The following is an 18,385-nucleotide window of genomic DNA, read 5'->3' on the forward strand; positions in this document are numbered from 1 at the left end:
TCTTAATCACAAAGAAAAACAGTAAGAAAACACAGAATAAAGAATCTGTTTTTTGAAAACTAGAAAACATGTAACAAAATGGCAGTAGTAAGCCCTGCCTGAATTACCTGAAACGTAATTGCTTAAATCATCCGATTAAAAGACATAGAATGGCTGAATGAATAAAAATAAATAAGACCCAATTATATGCCACTCACAAGACAGTCACTTCACTGTCAGACTAAGAGAATACATAGTCTGAAAGAAAAAGGAGGGAACAAGATATTCCACATAAATTAAAACAAAAAAATGGGGCAGGAGTAGTCACATTTATATCAGAAAAAAATACATTTTCAGGAAAAAAATTGTAACAAAAAAGACAAAGAAAGCGATTATATAATGGTAAAGGAATCAAACACAGCAAGAGAATGTAATAATTATAAATATATATTCAACTAGCATCAGAGCACTTAAATATGTAAAGCAAATATTAATAGATGTAAACAGAACTATACTCTGCAATAAAATAATAGGAGAAACTTCAACACTTTCCACAATAGACAGATCATTCAGACAGAAGATAATCAAAGAAACACCAGACTAGATGTTTCTAGATGCACTCTAGACCAAATGGACCTAACATACATGTACAGAACTTTCCATTCAAGAGTTGTAGGATATACATTCTTTGCAACAGAACATAGATCAGTCTACAGCATATATCACATACAAAACAAGTATATCACATACATATATCACAATACAAAACAAATATTAACAAATTTTTAAAAATCAATGTTATATTAAGTATCTTTTATAACCACAGTGCAATAAAACTAGCAATCAATAACAAGAGGAACTTTGGAAACCATACAGAATTACAGAAATTAAACAACATGCTCCTGAACAACCAATCAATCAATGAGAAAATGTTTTAAAACTTTTTAAATTTCGTGAGACAAATGAAAATGAGAACATGACATATGAAAACCTATGAGATACAGCAAGAGGAAAGTTTATTGAAATAAACACCTATGTCAAAAAAATTGAAAGATATTAACAACCTAGCACTGAACTTCAAAGACTAAAAAAGCAGAACAAACTAAATCTCAAATTTACAGAAGGAAATAAATCATAAAGACCAGAACATAAATGAATAAAATAGAGGCTAAAAACAACACAAAAGCTCAAAAAGAGTTGCTTTTTGGAAAGACAAAGCTGACAAACCTTTAGCAAGACTAAGAAAAAAGAAATGACTCAAATAAATAAAATTATAAATGGAAAAGGAGACATTAAAATTGATACCACAGAAATATAAAGGATCATAAGAGACTATTACGATAACTATACACAACAAATTGTAAAACCTAGAAAAAAATAAGTTCTTAGACACGTGCAACCTATCAAAATTAAATTATGAAGATATAGAAAATCTGAAAAGACCAATGACAAGCAATGAGATTGAATCAGTAATAAAAAGTCTCCCATCATTAAAAACCAAGGACTGATGGCTTCACTGCAAAATTCTACCAAATATTTAAAGAAGAACTAATTTAATTCTTCTCAAACTATTCCAAAAAAATTGAAAGGGAGGAAATTGTTCCAAACTCATTCTTTGAAGCCAGAATTACCCTAATCCCAAAACCAGACACAACAAAGAAGAAAACTACAGGCTAATATCCCTGATAAACATAGATGCAATAATCCTCCACAAAATAGTAGCAAACCAAATTCAACAGCACATTAAAAAGATCATGCACCATGATCAAGTAGGATTCAGCCCAGGGATGCAAGAATGGTTCATTATATTCAAATCAATAAACATGATACATCCCATTAATAGAATCAAGAATGCAAATTATATGATCATTTCAATATATACAGAAAAAGCATTTAATAAAATTCAGCACCCATTTATGATAAAAACCCTCAACAAATTAAGTATAGAAAGAAAATACCTCAACACAATAAAGGCCATATATGACAAACTCACATCTAACATCATATTGAATAGGGAAAAGTTGAAAGCTTTTCTCCTAAGATATGGAACTAGATGAGGATGCCCACTGTCCCCACTTCTATTCAACATTGTACTGGAAGTCCTAGCCTGAGAAATCAGGCAAGAGAAAGAAGTGAAGAGCATTCAAATTGAAAAAAAAAGAAGTTAAATTTTCCCTGTTTGCAGATGACATGATATTCTATATAGAAAAACCTAGAAACTCTGCCAAAAAGCTAATAGAAATTCAACAAAGTTGCAGGGCATAAAATCAAGCTACAAAATTAATAGCATTTTTATAGTCTAACAGAAAACTACATGAAAAAGAAATCAAGAAAGCAATTCCATTTACAATTGCTGCATAAAACACATCTAAGAGTAAATTTAACCTAGGAGATAAAATATCTCTATGGTAAAAACTATAAAACATTGATGAAAGAAATTTAAGAGGACACAAGCAAATGGAAAGATATCCATTATTCATAATTGAAAGAATTAATATTGTTAAAATATCCATACTACCCAAAGAATCTACAGATTCATGCAATCTCTATCATAATATCAATAACATTCTTCACAGAAATAGAAAAATAATCCTAAAATTTGTATGAAACAACAAAAGACCCTGAAGAGCCAAAGCAATCTTGAACAAAAAGAACAAAGCTAGAAGCATCACACTACCTGACTTCAAAATAGACTACAAAGCTATAGTAACCAAAACAGCATGGTACTGGCATTAAAACAGACACAACACACAGACTAATAGACCAAAATAGACAACCAGAAATTAATCTACACATTTACAGCCAACTGATTTTCAACAAAGGTGTCAAAAATATGCTCTGGGAAAAGGATAATCTCTTCAATAAATGGTGCTGGGAAAATTGGATATCTACATGCAGAATTAAACTAGATCTCTATCTCTCACCATATACCAAAATCACCTCAAAATGAATTAAAGACACAAATATAAGATTCAAAACTATGAAAGTGCTAGATAAAAACATAGGTAAAACGTTTCATGGTAGTGGTCTGGGCAAAGATCTTTTTAAATAGAACCTCAAAATCCCAGACAACAAAAGCAAAAATAGACAAATGGATTGCATCTAACTAAAAAGCATAGCATAGCATAGTAAAAGAAGCAATCAACAGGGTGAAGAAACAAGCTACAGAATAGGGTAAAAATATTTGCAAACTATGTGTCTCACAAGAGGTTAATATTAAAAATATATAAGGACCCAACAAAAATGCAAATAAGTCAATTAAAAATGGACAAAAAACCTACATAGACTTTTCTCAAAAAATAAGTATACAGATGACCAACAGGTATATGAAAAAGTGTTCCACATCACTAACCATCAGGGAAATACAAATCAAAACCATAGTGAGATATCACCTCACCCTTGTTAGAAAGGCTACTATGAAGAAGACAAAAAATAACAAATGCTAGCAAGGGTGTGAGGAAGGGGAACCCTTATATGCTGTTAGTGGGAACATAAATAGTGCAGCCATTATGGACAGCATTATGGAAGTTCTTCAAAAATTTAAAAATAAAACTACCATATGATCCAACAATCTCACCACTGAGTAAATATACAAAGGAAATTAAATGAGTACATCAAAGAGATATCTGGCACTCTCTTGTTTATTGCAGCACTATTCACAGTAACCGAAATATGGAATCAACGTATGTGCCCATCGACAGATGAATCGATTTTTTAGAAAGTGGCATGTACTCAACGAAATAGTATTCAGCCATAAAAAAGAATGAAATCCTGTCATTTGCAACAACATTAATGGAGCTAGAATACATTATGTTAAGTGAAATAAGCCAAACACATAAAGACAAGTGCCACATGATCTCACTTATATGTGGAATGTAAAAAAAAAAAAAAGATCTCATAGCAGTACAGAGTAAAACAGTGGTTCCAGAGACTGGGGAAGTGAGAGGGAGGGGTGATGGGAGGAGATTTTTTTTGTTTGTTTTGTTTTGTTTGAGACGGAGTCTTGCTCTGTCGCCCAGGCTGGAGTGCAGGGGCCGGATCTCAGCTCACTGCAAGCTCCGCCTTCCGGGTTCACGCCATTCTCCTGCCTCAGCCTCCCGAGTAGCTGAGACTACAGGCGCCCGCCACCTCGCCCAGCTAGTTTTTTGTATTTTTTTTTTTTTTTTTTTAGTAGAGACGGGGTTTCACCGTGTTAGCCAGGATGGTCTCGATCTCCTGACCTCGTGATCCGCCCATCTCGGCCTCCCAAAATGCTGGGATTACAGGCTTGAGCCACCACGCCCGGCCGGGAGGAGATTTGTGAACAGGTGCAAAGCCACAGTTAGATAGAAGGAATAAGTTCTTGTGTTCTATTGCACAGTAGGGTGACTACATTTAACAATAATGTATATTTCAAAATAGCTCAAAGATAATATTTTGAATGTACTCACCACAAAGAAATGATAAATGTTTGAGGTGATCTACATGCTAATTACTCTGAATTGATCATTATATAATGTATACATATAGCAAAACATCATCCTGCACCCCATAAATATGTACAATTTTTGTGTGTCAGTTGAAAACAAAATAAAATTTAAAAAATAAAAGTACAGTTTAGAGGCCATTGTGTTCATCCAGATTTAGGAAAGCTGCTGCAGCTTCAAATGACCTCAACACTTGTGTCTGCCACCTACTAAGATGAAAAGAGCACTGGGATAGTTCTATGTGAAGATCGGTGTGATTTTTCAGACCTGTTGTGCACTGGTTCTGGGGCATTGGGGAAGTGATTTTGCCTCTTTGTATCTATCTTGCTTGACTGCTTAATGGAACTCGTATATCCTGGGCTACCTACCTATGATTTTAAATCACACAATCTTATAAATGGAAAAGCGTAAGAGGAAGCAACTGGTCCCTATCCCTGTGTGAACCTTGACCCCTTCTCTTTCCTCCTTAGAGTTGCATCCCCAGCACTTGCGGTGCTGGGGAACCAAGAGTCACCACCAAGTATATCTCTGTAAATGGTTCACTACTTGAACACCTTCAGAAATGGAGAAATGCTCTCAGTCTCAGGATAGCCATCTCAATGTTGTACACCCTATCCATCAAAAATACCTTCCTCATATTTAAGTAGTAGTTGTTGTCCTGAAACTTCTATGAAGTTCTCCTAAATCAGGTCACATAGTACAAGCCTCATGCCAACTCTTCAGTGAACATGTCTCTTCAAGTCTCTTCGTCTGGTTAAATGTTCCCTGTTCCTGCAACTGTTCCTCATGCGACACAGCTTTGCTCCACTCTCCTGGTCTCATTCATTTCAACAAGTTTTCCTGCCTCTTATTTTCCCCTCCGTGTGAAACACCTAGGAGCATTCTTTTCCACATAGCAAGCAATGACATATATTTGTTGGATTTCTTGGAGTGAACACTGTCTGCCTAAGGTGAAAAGGGATCTCCAAGAAATCAAGGTAGAGTGAAGTGTCAAGGGACGTGGGAATAACATATATAAAGTCAACACAGATAAGCAGTGTGGAACAACAGAGCAAGCCAACAGGCCTGCGTACTGCTCTCCTGAGGCACAGTCGACTCTTGGCTTTCTTTGTAAAACTCATGGGTTGCATTGGTGATTTCTCTGATTGTTAAATATAGGGTTTCAATCAAACACTGTCACCTATTGAAGACTCTGAGCTTGAGGCTGTGAGAGCACTTGTCAGAAAGGGCTTAAAGGTACAGGAGCTCCAGAATAACACTTCCTCGATAAATTGAACAAGATGGAAACAGAAATGAAATGCAAATAACTTTATCACTATAGGATTCATTATGATTTGATGCCCTAACTGCTTACCACAAAAAATCACCACAAGTCACATGCAAATCAACTTATAATATCTTGGGAAGCCCTGGACTTGGAAGTATCCTATCAGATCAGAGAGAGAATAGTGGAACTCTTGGCTGGTGATGTTTCTCTTCATTGTTTGGGGGATAAGAGAGGAGAATAGCACTCTGAGAAGTTCAAAGATACATTTCTCACCTCATAATTGATTGTCATATTTGCCTTTTTTTAATCTTTTTATTTCAGCCAAATTATCTTCCTTGGGTGAGTGGGGGAAAGAATTGTGTCTGCACCCCATGGTGACATTCCCCATAATGGCTGGAGTATGATTGTTCTGATTCTATTTCCAATGTATTCTTCCTTCCTTTCCTTCTAGTCCAGTATTTTGGTGGCCTTTGCCAGCCAGGAGAGCAATAATAAGGCAGTCTGAAAACATGTCTGAGTCAATCAAATGTTTGCATCATGTGTATAAATGCATTTGCATTCATATGTGTATGCACAAACCATTTGGTGTGTATGCAATTGCTTATGCATATGTGTGATTTTTGTGGGCAAGTGTTGGCATATCTGTGTCTTTGTCATCATGTGTCTTGCTGTTATATATGTGTAAAAGTGAGTGAATACGTGCATGTGGGCTTTATCACCCTGAAGGACAGCAACCCCACAGGTCCATGTCCGTAATAAGGAACAAAATATGGAGTCTCTCTAACATTTGAATTCTCATCTTGCTGACAGATGAAAAGGGTGCAATAGGGCCTGACAGCTCTGCCACCAAGCCCCAGACTAGTGCTCAGTCCCTCGCCTCAGAGCCTTCCACAGTTGATGTCCATGCTGCTGATGCCTCTTCCCTTTGGCCTACAGGTCCCTGTCTGGTCGCATCGTTGGCGGAGTCTGGTGGTTCTTCACCTTGATCATCATCTCCTCATACACAGCCAACCTGGCCGCCTTCCTGACCGTGGAGAGGATGGTGTCTCCCATTGAGAGTGCAGAGGACCTAGCGAAGCAGACAGAAATTGCCTACGGGACGCTGGAAGCAGGATCTACTAAGGAGTTCTTCAGGGTAGGGACATCCTTTGTCCCAAGGCATTTTCTCAAAAGGGAACCACAACTGTCATTAAAATGTCCTTCTCATTATATAGCCTGAGATAACAGGCAGCCAGAGCAAGTGCTTAACTGACTGTAAGTCAGGGAAACTGAGGACATTTCTAAGCTTTCTACCACCCCCCTGAGAAATCTACATTTCTACATTTGTAGAAGCTTCAAAGCTCCTGTATTGATTTAGATCCCTTGCCTGTATCAGTCTGTGCTAATTCTCTGAGGGCTGCAAAAAACATCAAATACAATTTCCTCTCTGTTCTCACAGAAACCTTATAGTCTAGTTAGTAATCAATTAGGAACAGCTTATGGACAACAGCTTGACCTGATGATCTTTGTGTCCCCTTCTATCTCGTAGAAGGAGCTCAGTGAATGTTTGTTGACTTGATGAATCAGAGGATAGTATATGGGGAAAAAAAACTGGAAAAAGTGATCTATTAAATAGTTCCAGGAGAGAGAGAAAATGTGAAGTGGGAGTGGAGGTGGTGAGATGTGTTTTGGCAGGAGACAGTGAGCGGAGGCAAAGGAGCAGAGAGCTTAGGAGTACAACCTTCAAGGTCAGCAGATGGAGGCCCGGAACCTGGCTCCATCCCTTACTTGTTCTGTGCACTTAGCCTCTGTGACACCGTTTCCATTCATGCATATAATGAGGAGAATAATGTCTATATTAGAGCCTAACAAGACTAAAAGAGATAGGGAATCTAAAGTAAGAGGCAAAACAAGGAACAATCAATGGAGGTTCCCTATACCATTAGGACTTTAGGAAATGCAAACATCTGGGAGTCATTCTGAAGAATCGGTAGAGACTGAAGCCATACAGGGTAGACGTGTAAACATTTCTAGATATCACAAAACCAGGCCAGACCTGAGGAGGCTAAGTACATCCTAGATAAAAGGAACAACTTGAACAGATGCCCAGAAGCAGGAAAACCTGTGGTTTCCCTGGACTTTAGGGATGTTTGTCCCAGGAGCTGAAGAAACAGTACATGGAACTACCATATATGGATCAAATAAGAATAATAAGAAACGTTTGCTACCGTCTACATATGAACCAAGTCCTGTGCTAAGCACACCCTACACGAATTATCTCATTTAATCCTCTCATTAAAGATGAGTTAGAGATTGTCTCTATTTTATAGATTAGAGTTAGGATATGTCCCCATTTTATAGATCAGAAAATTAAAAGTAATCTCCTAAGATCACACAGCTAATAGTAGCAGAAGGAGCAGAGAGAGCAGGCTGCCATATTGCCTCAGCAAAAGAGAAGGGATCCTGTACAGCCACACCTAGTTATCTCACTACAACTTCATGGAGCAAACTCCAGGCCCGAATAAACCACTGTGGGAGGTGCTGCAGGTTCTTGACCATGGGCTTTGTATTCTGTATGATAGTCAGGAAAGGGAACAAAACCTTAACCATCACTGATCCTAACCCCAAGGCTAAAATCATCAATTTTCAATGTATCAGAGCGAGAAGGTGCCTTAGAGGTCACCCAGTCAGAGCTTGTCGTTTTAGAGAGAGGCATTACTTGCTTAAGCTCACCCAGCCAGTAAATTAAAAAGCCACTTACAATCTCATTACACTTTCCTGACATTTTTAGCCTGCAACAAAAGTGTGAAGAAGGTGCCTGTTTCTACTTGTCCATAAAGCCTGTCCTATGTCCCAACCCCTGCTGATGCAGTTAGGGAACCATCTAATTCACTTAACAATGCTCTCAGCCTTATAGTATAGACAACATGCACCAGTCCTCAAAGTACTTTTGCATCTATGGTTTCATTTATGTTTCACCTGCGACCTCAGGCAGAAGAGGTACTTGTGGCAGCCACTTTGTGGATAAGAAATTAAAACTTAGGAAATTCTTTTGATGCAGGTGTCAGGGGTGGGTACCAAATCTGAGTTTTCTTGTTCCAACCGAAGTATTCTTGTCACTGAACCACATGGTCTTAATGTGGTGGTGTCATTAAACTGACAAACATTTTTAAAAAGATCACTCAGGATGACAGCTGGGCTTGTGGACACATCTAGTCTAACTGTACCATTTTATAGTTGGGAAAACTGAGGCCCAGAGAAGAAAACGGTCATGCTTACCTAGTGAGAGGCACGGCTGGGATTTAAAATTTCAAAAGTCTTTGTTAATCACTATGTCAATTGACATATTACTGCCTCTTGTCCACAGCACAAAGTTAAGAACCTGGAACCAGGGCAGTGCATATTCTACAAGTCCTGTGCCCAGGCCTACTACATTGGTGGCAAATTGGTTGTAGCCCATGTACTTACTTTGACAGGTCAGTAGTGGTTGCCTAGAGTTTCTGAGGTTACATCTGGGCTTGATATGAACGGATTCTTTGATTGATATCGATGTCTCTCATGTATAGAGGAAGGGAAACTGGTACCAAGCAAGCCAAGTATGAAGCATTCCTACCCTAAAGTAAAACCTGAAAAAAAAGCATAATTATTAGTAGTTATTGCACTACTTATAGAATGCCTTCTTGTGGCAGGCACTGGGTTATGCATTTTACCTGTGTTCTCATATAATCTCCATGGCAACACTGTGAAGTGCACAGTATTATTACCATTTTCAGAAGAGGAACACTGAGGCTCAGAAAGGCTATGCTACTTGCCCAATGTCTTTCATCTAATAAGATATAAAACCTAAAATGAGGGAGGCGGCTGGTTGCAGTGGAAAGGCACAATGTGTGCAATCAGGAGACCAAGGACTCCTGGCTCTGCCACTAACAAACTGCATGACATTGGACAGTTTATTGCCACATCATGGGCCTCAGTTTCCTTACTTGTAAAAGGAGAGTGCTGCCAAGATATGTCCCATGCATAATAAGCCTTTCTATCTCTGTAACTCTGACCTTGGATAATTATCCCACCAAGAGTTTGGTGGGTGGGGAGATAAGGTCACCTACCACCACCCCCACAAGGCAGAAGGAGGGAATACTGAGACAAGAATTCTTCTATTCCAGTCTCTGAAAAAGCTGGCTTCTTGTCCCCGTGGCAGCCCAGAGCTTCTTGGCAGCTCCAGCCCAGAGATGCTTAATCCTCCACTGACAGTTTAATTAAGATGTATGAAGGGCCATGGGAGCTGCAGATGATAGGAGAGATCCAAGAACAAATGCCCTGAGTACGCTTCCAATCTTCCCTGCCATTCATGCTACCTTCACATTCCTGGAGATTAGATTTTCCTGATTGTTCATCCTGAGTGTCTATGTGCACAGCCTTAACATTTGGGGCACTGGGGTGAGGCTGAGAGGACATATTAATTTTCTGCATACTGTTGCCCAGAAGGCTCCTCAGCCCTGCCTGTCAACAGCCCAGTTCCCTGCTGTGTCCATCCTGTCAGGTCAAATTGCATCTTGCAATTGCCCTGCTGTGTGTTTTGTTGATTTGTGCCTAGAAGATTATCTGCAAATCTGGTCACAGCTGAATTTATACATTTTCCTGCTTCCTGTGAGAGAATACTAAATACATTGGCAGACCTTATGATTAGTTCTGGGTAATCCCTCCCCTAACCTTGGAATCCTCCCTCTCTTTTCTCCCTTCTTTCTTCTTCTTTCTCACATTGACATTGTTGCTTGAATGATGTATCTTCAGGTAAAGAATAGGATACTTCAAGCTAGCCAGGGACTTAAAGATTACAATGCCCAAACTCCCCCTATGGAATGGATGGGGAAACTAAGGCCCAAAGAGAAGGGATTCTCTGTAAACAAAACCATGAGTGAGAAGTAGAACTAAGACTGATATCCAGGGCTCCTCACAGCCAGTCCAGTGTCCTTTCCAAATTGTAAACCAGACTGTAAAACGAGTAATATAGTTTATCTAATTATAGGCTATTAAAACTGAAGTTTTAATAGTAACTATTTCCATGACTTTTCCCTGGAGACCTGTGATTTTCCTGGGCCCCGAATATCTTTATTGATCAGCTGGCTCAAATGACAATTGTAGATCAGTATCTTAACAACACTTGCCGTGCACTAATATCAAGGAAATAAACCTGATACTTGTATACAGAAAAAAGTGATACGCTGCATGTATAATGATAATTTTATATTAAATAAATATGAAATCTATGTATTAACCACTGAATTATATAGAATATGTGACTCTAGCAACAGCTGTTTTTAAAAAGTAGTCCCTTACATGTATTTAACACTTGTCCATTTAGGAAACATTTGTAATAGCCAGACTTTAGTATCCCTAAAATACATCTACCCTTTGGGAAAAGGTCACCATTTAGAAATAGTATGCTAAATGAGAAGTCTGATCGTGGTCCTGGATCATGGGCCCTGACCAGGGGCCTACCATGTGCAAGGTACTCAATTAGACTCTGTGAAGGACCCACAGGAAGGAAGACATTCTCTCAAGTAGCTTCCACATGCTTGAGACTACATACAAGAAGAGACGACTTGCAATCCTAGCAGTCTAGCCTGGCCATCCAGTGAGTGCCCCATGCAGTGTGTCCCATAGGAGTATCAATCCTCACAATACTGTTTCTCAAAGTGAGGGTCATACAGGCCACACAGATCAGAATCACCTGGTGGGGACAATTCCTGAAAAAGATGTATCTAGGTTCCACTTCAGACTTGCTGACTCAGAATCTCTAGATTTAGAGCTAGGGAATCTGCATTTTAACGATCAATGTACATGATAATGGTGCCTACTGGAGTCTAAAAACCATTGCCTTTGGGACTGAGGTGGACTCCAAATATATAGGATTTATTCTGTTCTATGAAACAAGGATTTGATTAGACAGAACCAGCATCTCAAGTGGAATAAATAGTCCAAGCAAAGTCCCAAAGGGGAGAAGGCCCAAGGTGAGTTTAGGGGGAAATAAGGAAGGCAGTTGGGCCATATTTGGAAGATTTTAAAATGTAAGCAGATGACAATATTTGGTCCCAAGTTATCAGCTTTATTAGACAACAATATATTTGATTGGTGCAAAAGTAATTGAGGTTTTTTACCACTAAAAGTAATGGCAAAAAACCTCAATTACTTTTGCATCAACCTAATACATTCTGAGGACAGGTCTTGCAATATAGGATGACTAGAACTTGGCTACCCATGATCCAGAAATTCTGCAGTGTTTTCTTCCAATAATGAAATCAGATTCCACTGATATTCAGCTTTCTATTTCTTCTGGTTAGTATAAATATGGCCTTATTGAACAATAGATATGTCCTTTAATGTATTTAAAAGTCAGGCAGGGCCCCAGTTTCTTAATTCTCCCCTTGTTTAGGAGGAATATAATTACTCAGAAGTAATTAAAAGATTCTGAGCTATTCTGTTCATTCTGAATTTGCAAGATATTTGTACTTTGGAACCTACTGGTACTAATTAGAGCCTCTTATTTTGCAATCACTCATAATTTGTTTCTTCCTGAGCTAATCTCGCTCATGAATGTGTGATCAAGCTACACTCAGCTCTTCATTAATGCGTGCGCCGACCCCAATTCCAAGCTCACTTAATTCCAGCTTTGTTTCTTTCCCTGCCAGAGGTCTAAAATTGCCGTGTTTGAGAAGATGTGGACATACATGAAGTCAGCAGAGCCATCAGTTTTTGTGCGGACCACAGAGGAAGGGATGATTCGAGTGAGGAAATCCAAAGGCAAATATGCCTACCTCCTGGAGTCCACCATGAATGAGTACATTGAGCAGCGGAAACCCTGTGACACCATGAAGGTGGGAGGTAACTTGGATTCCAAAGGCTATGGCATTGCGACACCCAAGGGGTCTGCCCTGAGGTAAGTAGCCAAGATTTGCTTCCTTGGTACTCCCTCTCCCCTCCCTATCTCAGGAATGAAGCTTCTGTGTCTGCTACAAGGCTCCAATGCCACAATGCAAGCTGTCGAGAGGGCTCTTCTTCAACACCTATGGGCCTGAAAGATTCCAGCCACCCAAGATCTTCAGCCCTGAGGTTGGAAATTGACCTGGGGGCCTCAGCTTGCTGTGACTGTCACTGCCCATATGTTCTTCCCCTACACCTCACCTTCCTCCTCCAAGTGTGTGAAACATCAATGAACCTTGTGCTTTTGTCGTGTGATCTGTAACACCCCAACCTTTACCAGACACCCCTGCATCCAACAACGCCATGAACAGAGTTCTCCAGCAACCTGAATTCTTTGACAGAAGGTGGTTTATAATGTTTGTCTCAAAAGAAACATAAACACATTGTCCAAATGAAAAATCAAATCTTTCGAGTCCTGAGACTCTGGCTGTGGAAATCGAAATAGTATCTAATGAATAGCACCAAATTAATTGTAGCACCTATTCTTACCTAGAGACTGATTTATTTAGCAAGATGTAGACAGTTTGATAAAGAAGCACATTCAACTTTACTTTCACGTAAAGAAATCCTGATATGCATTTTCAACAGTTGAAGAAGAGTCCTGTAGACATGGAGTCAGAATACCTAGATTTAATTCTGACTGTCTTACAAAAGGTAAAACATAGCATCTCCAAGCCCTCAGTTTCCTTATCTGTAGAGGGAGAATAATTGTTCCAGCCCTTCCTAGGTCTGAGGTGGTTTGAGTTCAAGTGGTATAATTTATGCTGAAGGTCACTGAAAACAGTACACTGTGAAGTCACCTATGAGACATTATGTCAATTACAGAAGAATTCAATCATTTGGGGGAAGTGTTGCATTTCAGGAAGGGTAAGAAGGATTAATAAAGTTTGAAAAATGATGGAGAGGGATTCCTAACCCATCTGGATATGATACCCTGGTCCACCTCTGCCTCCACTTTATTCATTTATCTTAATAATACTAAGCCCCCACATTGTTCTGGGGACTGGGCTAGTAGCTGGAGCTACAATTTTGAACAAAAAGACATAGTGCCTGTCCCCATGCAACTACCTTCTTGCAGGAGAGACGGACATTAAAGAAATGATTAATGTTTAATGACAATTCTGATAGATACTAGGACAGTCTATGAATGGGGACCTAGAGGACATCTACTTCCTGCAATGTAGCAGAACGAAATTCTCACTATGAAACAACCAGATATGCTGGATAAGATATAACAAATAGCCTTTTAAATGCAAGTTAAGAAATCCCAAGGACCAAAAAGAAAAAAACAAATCAAAACCAGAACTAAAAGCATAAGCTTATTATTCTGGGACCACCCTAAGCAGAGCAAAGGTATAAATCACGTGACAATCTACATGCGCAACAATTGACAGTACAACTAAAGACATAAAAGTAATCGAAAACATTTTAAGAGAAAAATACACTATCATCAAAGACCAGATATATTCTAAAAAGTCTGAATTAGAACCTATAGAAATAAAAAATTCATTCATTTATATAAAATCTCAGTGGAGGGGTTGAACAGCAAATTAGATAAAGTTAAAGAAAGAATTATCCACTCGGGGGTGGGGGGAAATCAAAGAAAATTCCCCGGAATAACACACAGAAAGATGAAAAGAAAATGTAACAAAGAGTTTAAGAGACATGAAAAAGAAAAAAAAATTGAATCTGCTGTGAGTTCCAGACAGAGACAAAAGAGAATGAAGTGGAGGCAATGTTTTAAAGAAATTTTCTGGAATTTATGGAAAGCGTAAATCCTCGGATTTGAAAATCAGTCTTAAGCATAATAAATAGATAAAAATCAGCAGCTGATTCAATTGAAAGTGCAGAACCATAAAGACAAAGAGATATCAAAGACATCCAGATTTAATAAGGTTCAATTTGGTCTGCAGGATGAGTGGGGCATGGCTGGGAAGACAGGTCCAAGGATGTTTTTTTCAAGCTGAAGTTTGACAGATTAATAGGAGTCAACTAAGTGAAGGGAGGAGAAGGGAAGAAAAGAGTAGCTGAGGCAGAAGAAACAGCATGTGCAAAGATTCTAAGGCAAGAAATCATTGCACAGTCGATTAACCAAAAGCCACTAAGTGTTCTTAGAACACAGGTAGTAATACAGAGGAGAAATGTTTAAGCTGAGATTGGAGGATGAAGTGGGGAAGAATTTTATAAAGAACTTTTGTCCTTATTCGAAGAGCAATGAAAATACTTTGAAGACCTTTAAGTAATTATCTGAAAATTGAGGGAATAAAGATACCTGGAGAAGTGTAGACATAATTGAATATGAACTAATGAAGATAAATGGTCTGGTATTTATCAGTCATGTGTTATTGCCTGGTAGAATCTAAAACACTCTTTACAAGTTTGAGCAAAGTTCAAAGGGGATTCAGATGATACTGTTTGGCAAGGAAGAGGCTTTTATCTCAGAAAGTTATTGATCATCAACCTAGAAAGACTCAAAGTAGAGAATGAGTTTTTATAGTTCCAGGAACATCAGTGATACCGCAATATTACAATGCACTGAAGGTTTCATGAGTCAAGGACATCCACATAAATACATGGATGTGAAGTTAAGAAAACAAAGCACAGACACATAACATAATTTGTCCAATCAATAGAGCACCTCTGCCATCCCATCCCACACACGGTTTCCTGGAACAAGGTAAGGTAACAACAACTCGGGAAATACTATATATTTCCTGCTACTGGAAATACTGGAGTGACATGAACCTAAAACTCAGGCCATATGGCACTCAAATGGCTTTCCACTATAATAAAAATCATCACTGAGTCAGTGCATATTAAGTGCCACTCACTGTGGTACTTGCATTACCTCTTATAACCCTTGCAACATGCCTATAAAGTACCATTATTTCCATTTTACAGATGAGGAAACAGAGTAAGAGTTAAGTTGCCTAATCAGGTTGACACAGCTAATAAAGCAGAAGCCAGATTTAAAGCCCTGGCAGTCTGACTTCAGAGCCTACAGCTATAACTCACTCTAATGTTGCACTGGGCTTTATGAATGACAGCACCATTTAAGGCAGGGGACTGGACTTGGGCCAGGTTCTTTGCACCTACTCACATGGACCAAATAACCACCAACTTGGGAATTAAAACCAGATCTTTGAAGTCCAGAGCAGCCACTCACCACTCTGAAGGCAAAAAGTGATAATGGACACTGGCTTTAACACACCCAGCACCATTCCTTTGAGAAGTAGCCCTGCTTTTATGGATTTGCTTGCTGAAAGACAGTTTCTGGAACAAATGATGAAAATAATTCTGCTTCATAATAAAGAAAAAACTAATTCTTTTGCATAAATCTCTGTAAAACATGTAACAAGCCATTTATTGATTTCAAAAAAAGACAGCAAGAGAAAAGAACAGAGAAATAAAAAAACAACATGTTTCAAATGCAGATCACTGATGACTGAACTGCAAGTCAAGAACACCCAACTGATGGTCATATGCTCCTGTCTTCCCACAGTGCTCCTTTCTCTCCAATGCAAACTTGATGGTAGTCATGGGGCCATCATAATTCCAGATTCAAAAACAGAAGAGTAACACTCATCCTAAGAGGACCTCAAGTGTCTGACCTGGGAAAGTTCCTCTACCCTTAATGGGATTCTGCTTCTCATCTGTGCATTAAAAGGGAACACTGCTAGCAACCAATAATGTAGAGGTTCCACAAAACACACCATTGAAGAATGGTTGCAGAAAATATGAGTAACCGTGCCTCCCCACAGCCCACCCCCCACACGCATACTCCAGCCAGGTTTCCATTATAACTCTTTTCCACACCCCATATGATGCCATTTGACCCATGACATGGTCAAACTCCAAAGAGTTATAGCAGACCAAATACCACAAACACATGTGCCTGCTCCAGCAATCCTAGATCCACTGACTTGATCCCAGGAAACCATTCTGCATGACAGAGGTGGGCAGTAAGGAGAAGAGTAAAGACATTTGTGCTTCCTTTGGACCCATTGAAGAGGGGCTGATGTATGCTTAAAGATAACCTGGCAGAAGAAATCCAATTTCGTTCAAATGATTTTGAATCATAAAAAAATACTTTTTTAAAAGACTGTTTAACTACTCACAAGGCTGCAAACTCTTTGGAAGTGTTTACACTACAAAAAGGTGCTTGAGTTTGTTCCAGGTATTATTATAAACTTCTCTTCAGCCCAATCAAAGGTAGGGTTTTTGCAGCTTTCACAGGAAGATGTCCTCCAGGCTTACTGCCTGTACTTGTATCAAGAGAGGACCTTCCTGGCCATTCTCCTCCACTACTTTCTCTCCATAAAGCCAGACTTCGCTGTGCCTGTGGCGTGTTCACCCTCTTACAGCCTGCCTAGAACAAGCTCCAGATTTCTCCAAGACGGATTACCCAGTTATGCTTCAGAAGATCAGAGAACTGACACCTAAGGCCCAAATGTTCCTCCAAAACTTGCCAAGTCTACTTGGCAGAAGCCAGGCCATGGTCCCCACAGAGTGTTAAAAAGCTATGTTAGTGACAGAATGGTTTTTGGTTGTTGTTGTTTGTTTCTTCTGCTCTGGAAACAAATAACTCTGATGAAGTGAGGTGGTTCAATGCTTGATTTTCCATTTGGACAGGTGGCGTTTCTTTGAAACAGATGCTGTTTGTTGGCTGTCACTGCATGTTTGGGGGTGGGAGGGGGGCTGTTATGTTTCACGAGCCCTCGGGTTGTGGATAAAGACCTATGCAGCCAATGCCAGTCACTAGGGAAAGGCAACTGGTAAATCTACTAATTATGATCTATTGGCCCTTTTGGTGCCAACTTAATGTATCTTGCTAGCCTAAACTGAAATGTCTTTTCTTTATTATGATGAACACTTCCTTCTATGTGTTCAAACTTCCTAAGTAAGGGGGCATAGCCCATGTTTTATAAGCCCAAGAAAGAATCCATACCAGATTGGCCTCAGTTGAAATGTCACCTAATGATTCTCTTTCACAAACTATCTACCAGGAGCTTAACAGATTTGCTAAGAGTTAGACCCTAATCAGGACATTGGTCAAAGTCTGGTCTTTAACTGTGACCGTGGTTCATGGAGTCTTCTTTGGTCTCTGTGATCATGACATGTTTGTCTTCTGTCATGTGTCTTGTTTATGCCAGATGTATGGGCCAAGGGGGCAGGAGTGCAGTACAACTTCACCCTGCAGCTTACTGGGTAATGGACACCCAGGAAGGTCTGAGACCCACTCCCTGTGCTTTCCATTTAGCGTCACCGATTGGTTTCCAAATACTTTCTCACACAAAGCACTGTGCATAATGCTGCAGGGAATGGTGGTGAGAGACGCAATCCGCAATCCCAGTACTTAAATAATGCATCATCAAGTACGGCTCATGAGCAGCATTATGTAGACACCTATTATCCTACCAATGCCATAAGAGAGTCAGAAACACTCAAAAAAAAGGAGTGTCCAGAGCTCAAAAAAAACACTCAAAAAGAATTGCAGATTCTTCCACCACTAGAAGAATTGTGGAAGAATGGTGGAAGAATTGTGATAGATGGGAAGTGGGGAAAGGATTCTTCATATTAGGGGCTGAAGGAGGAAAGACAGCAAATGTAGAAATGGAAAAAAAAAAAACACACACACACACATGGGGCTTGTTTGCAGGAACGACAAGGGGTCCACTTTAACCAGAGAATTCATTAATAGGTAGGAGTGATT

General features: G+C 39.3%; 1 protein-coding gene across 2 annotated transcripts in view; it reads left to right on the forward strand.

The window, feature by feature from the left end:
* The window catches only part of GRIA1 (glutamate ionotropic receptor AMPA type subunit 1), a 322,496-nt gene that overhangs the window by 266,128 nt on the left and 37,983 nt on the right, over window positions 1–18,385 (forward strand). For both annotated transcript variants that reach the window (NM_001265785.2, XM_015141276.3), the window contains 2 exon segments: window positions 6,649–6,847; window positions 12,381–12,628. In NM_001265785.2, coding sequence (NP_001252714.1) covers window positions 6,649–6,847; window positions 12,381–12,628 — 447 coding nt within the window.

This window comes from Macaca mulatta, chromosome 6, assembly GCF_049350105.2.
Source record: "Macaca mulatta isolate MMU2019108-1 chromosome 6, T2T-MMU8v2.0, whole genome shotgun sequence".
Classification (NCBI taxonomy): Eukaryota; Metazoa; Chordata; class Mammalia; order Primates; family Cercopithecidae; genus Macaca; species Macaca mulatta.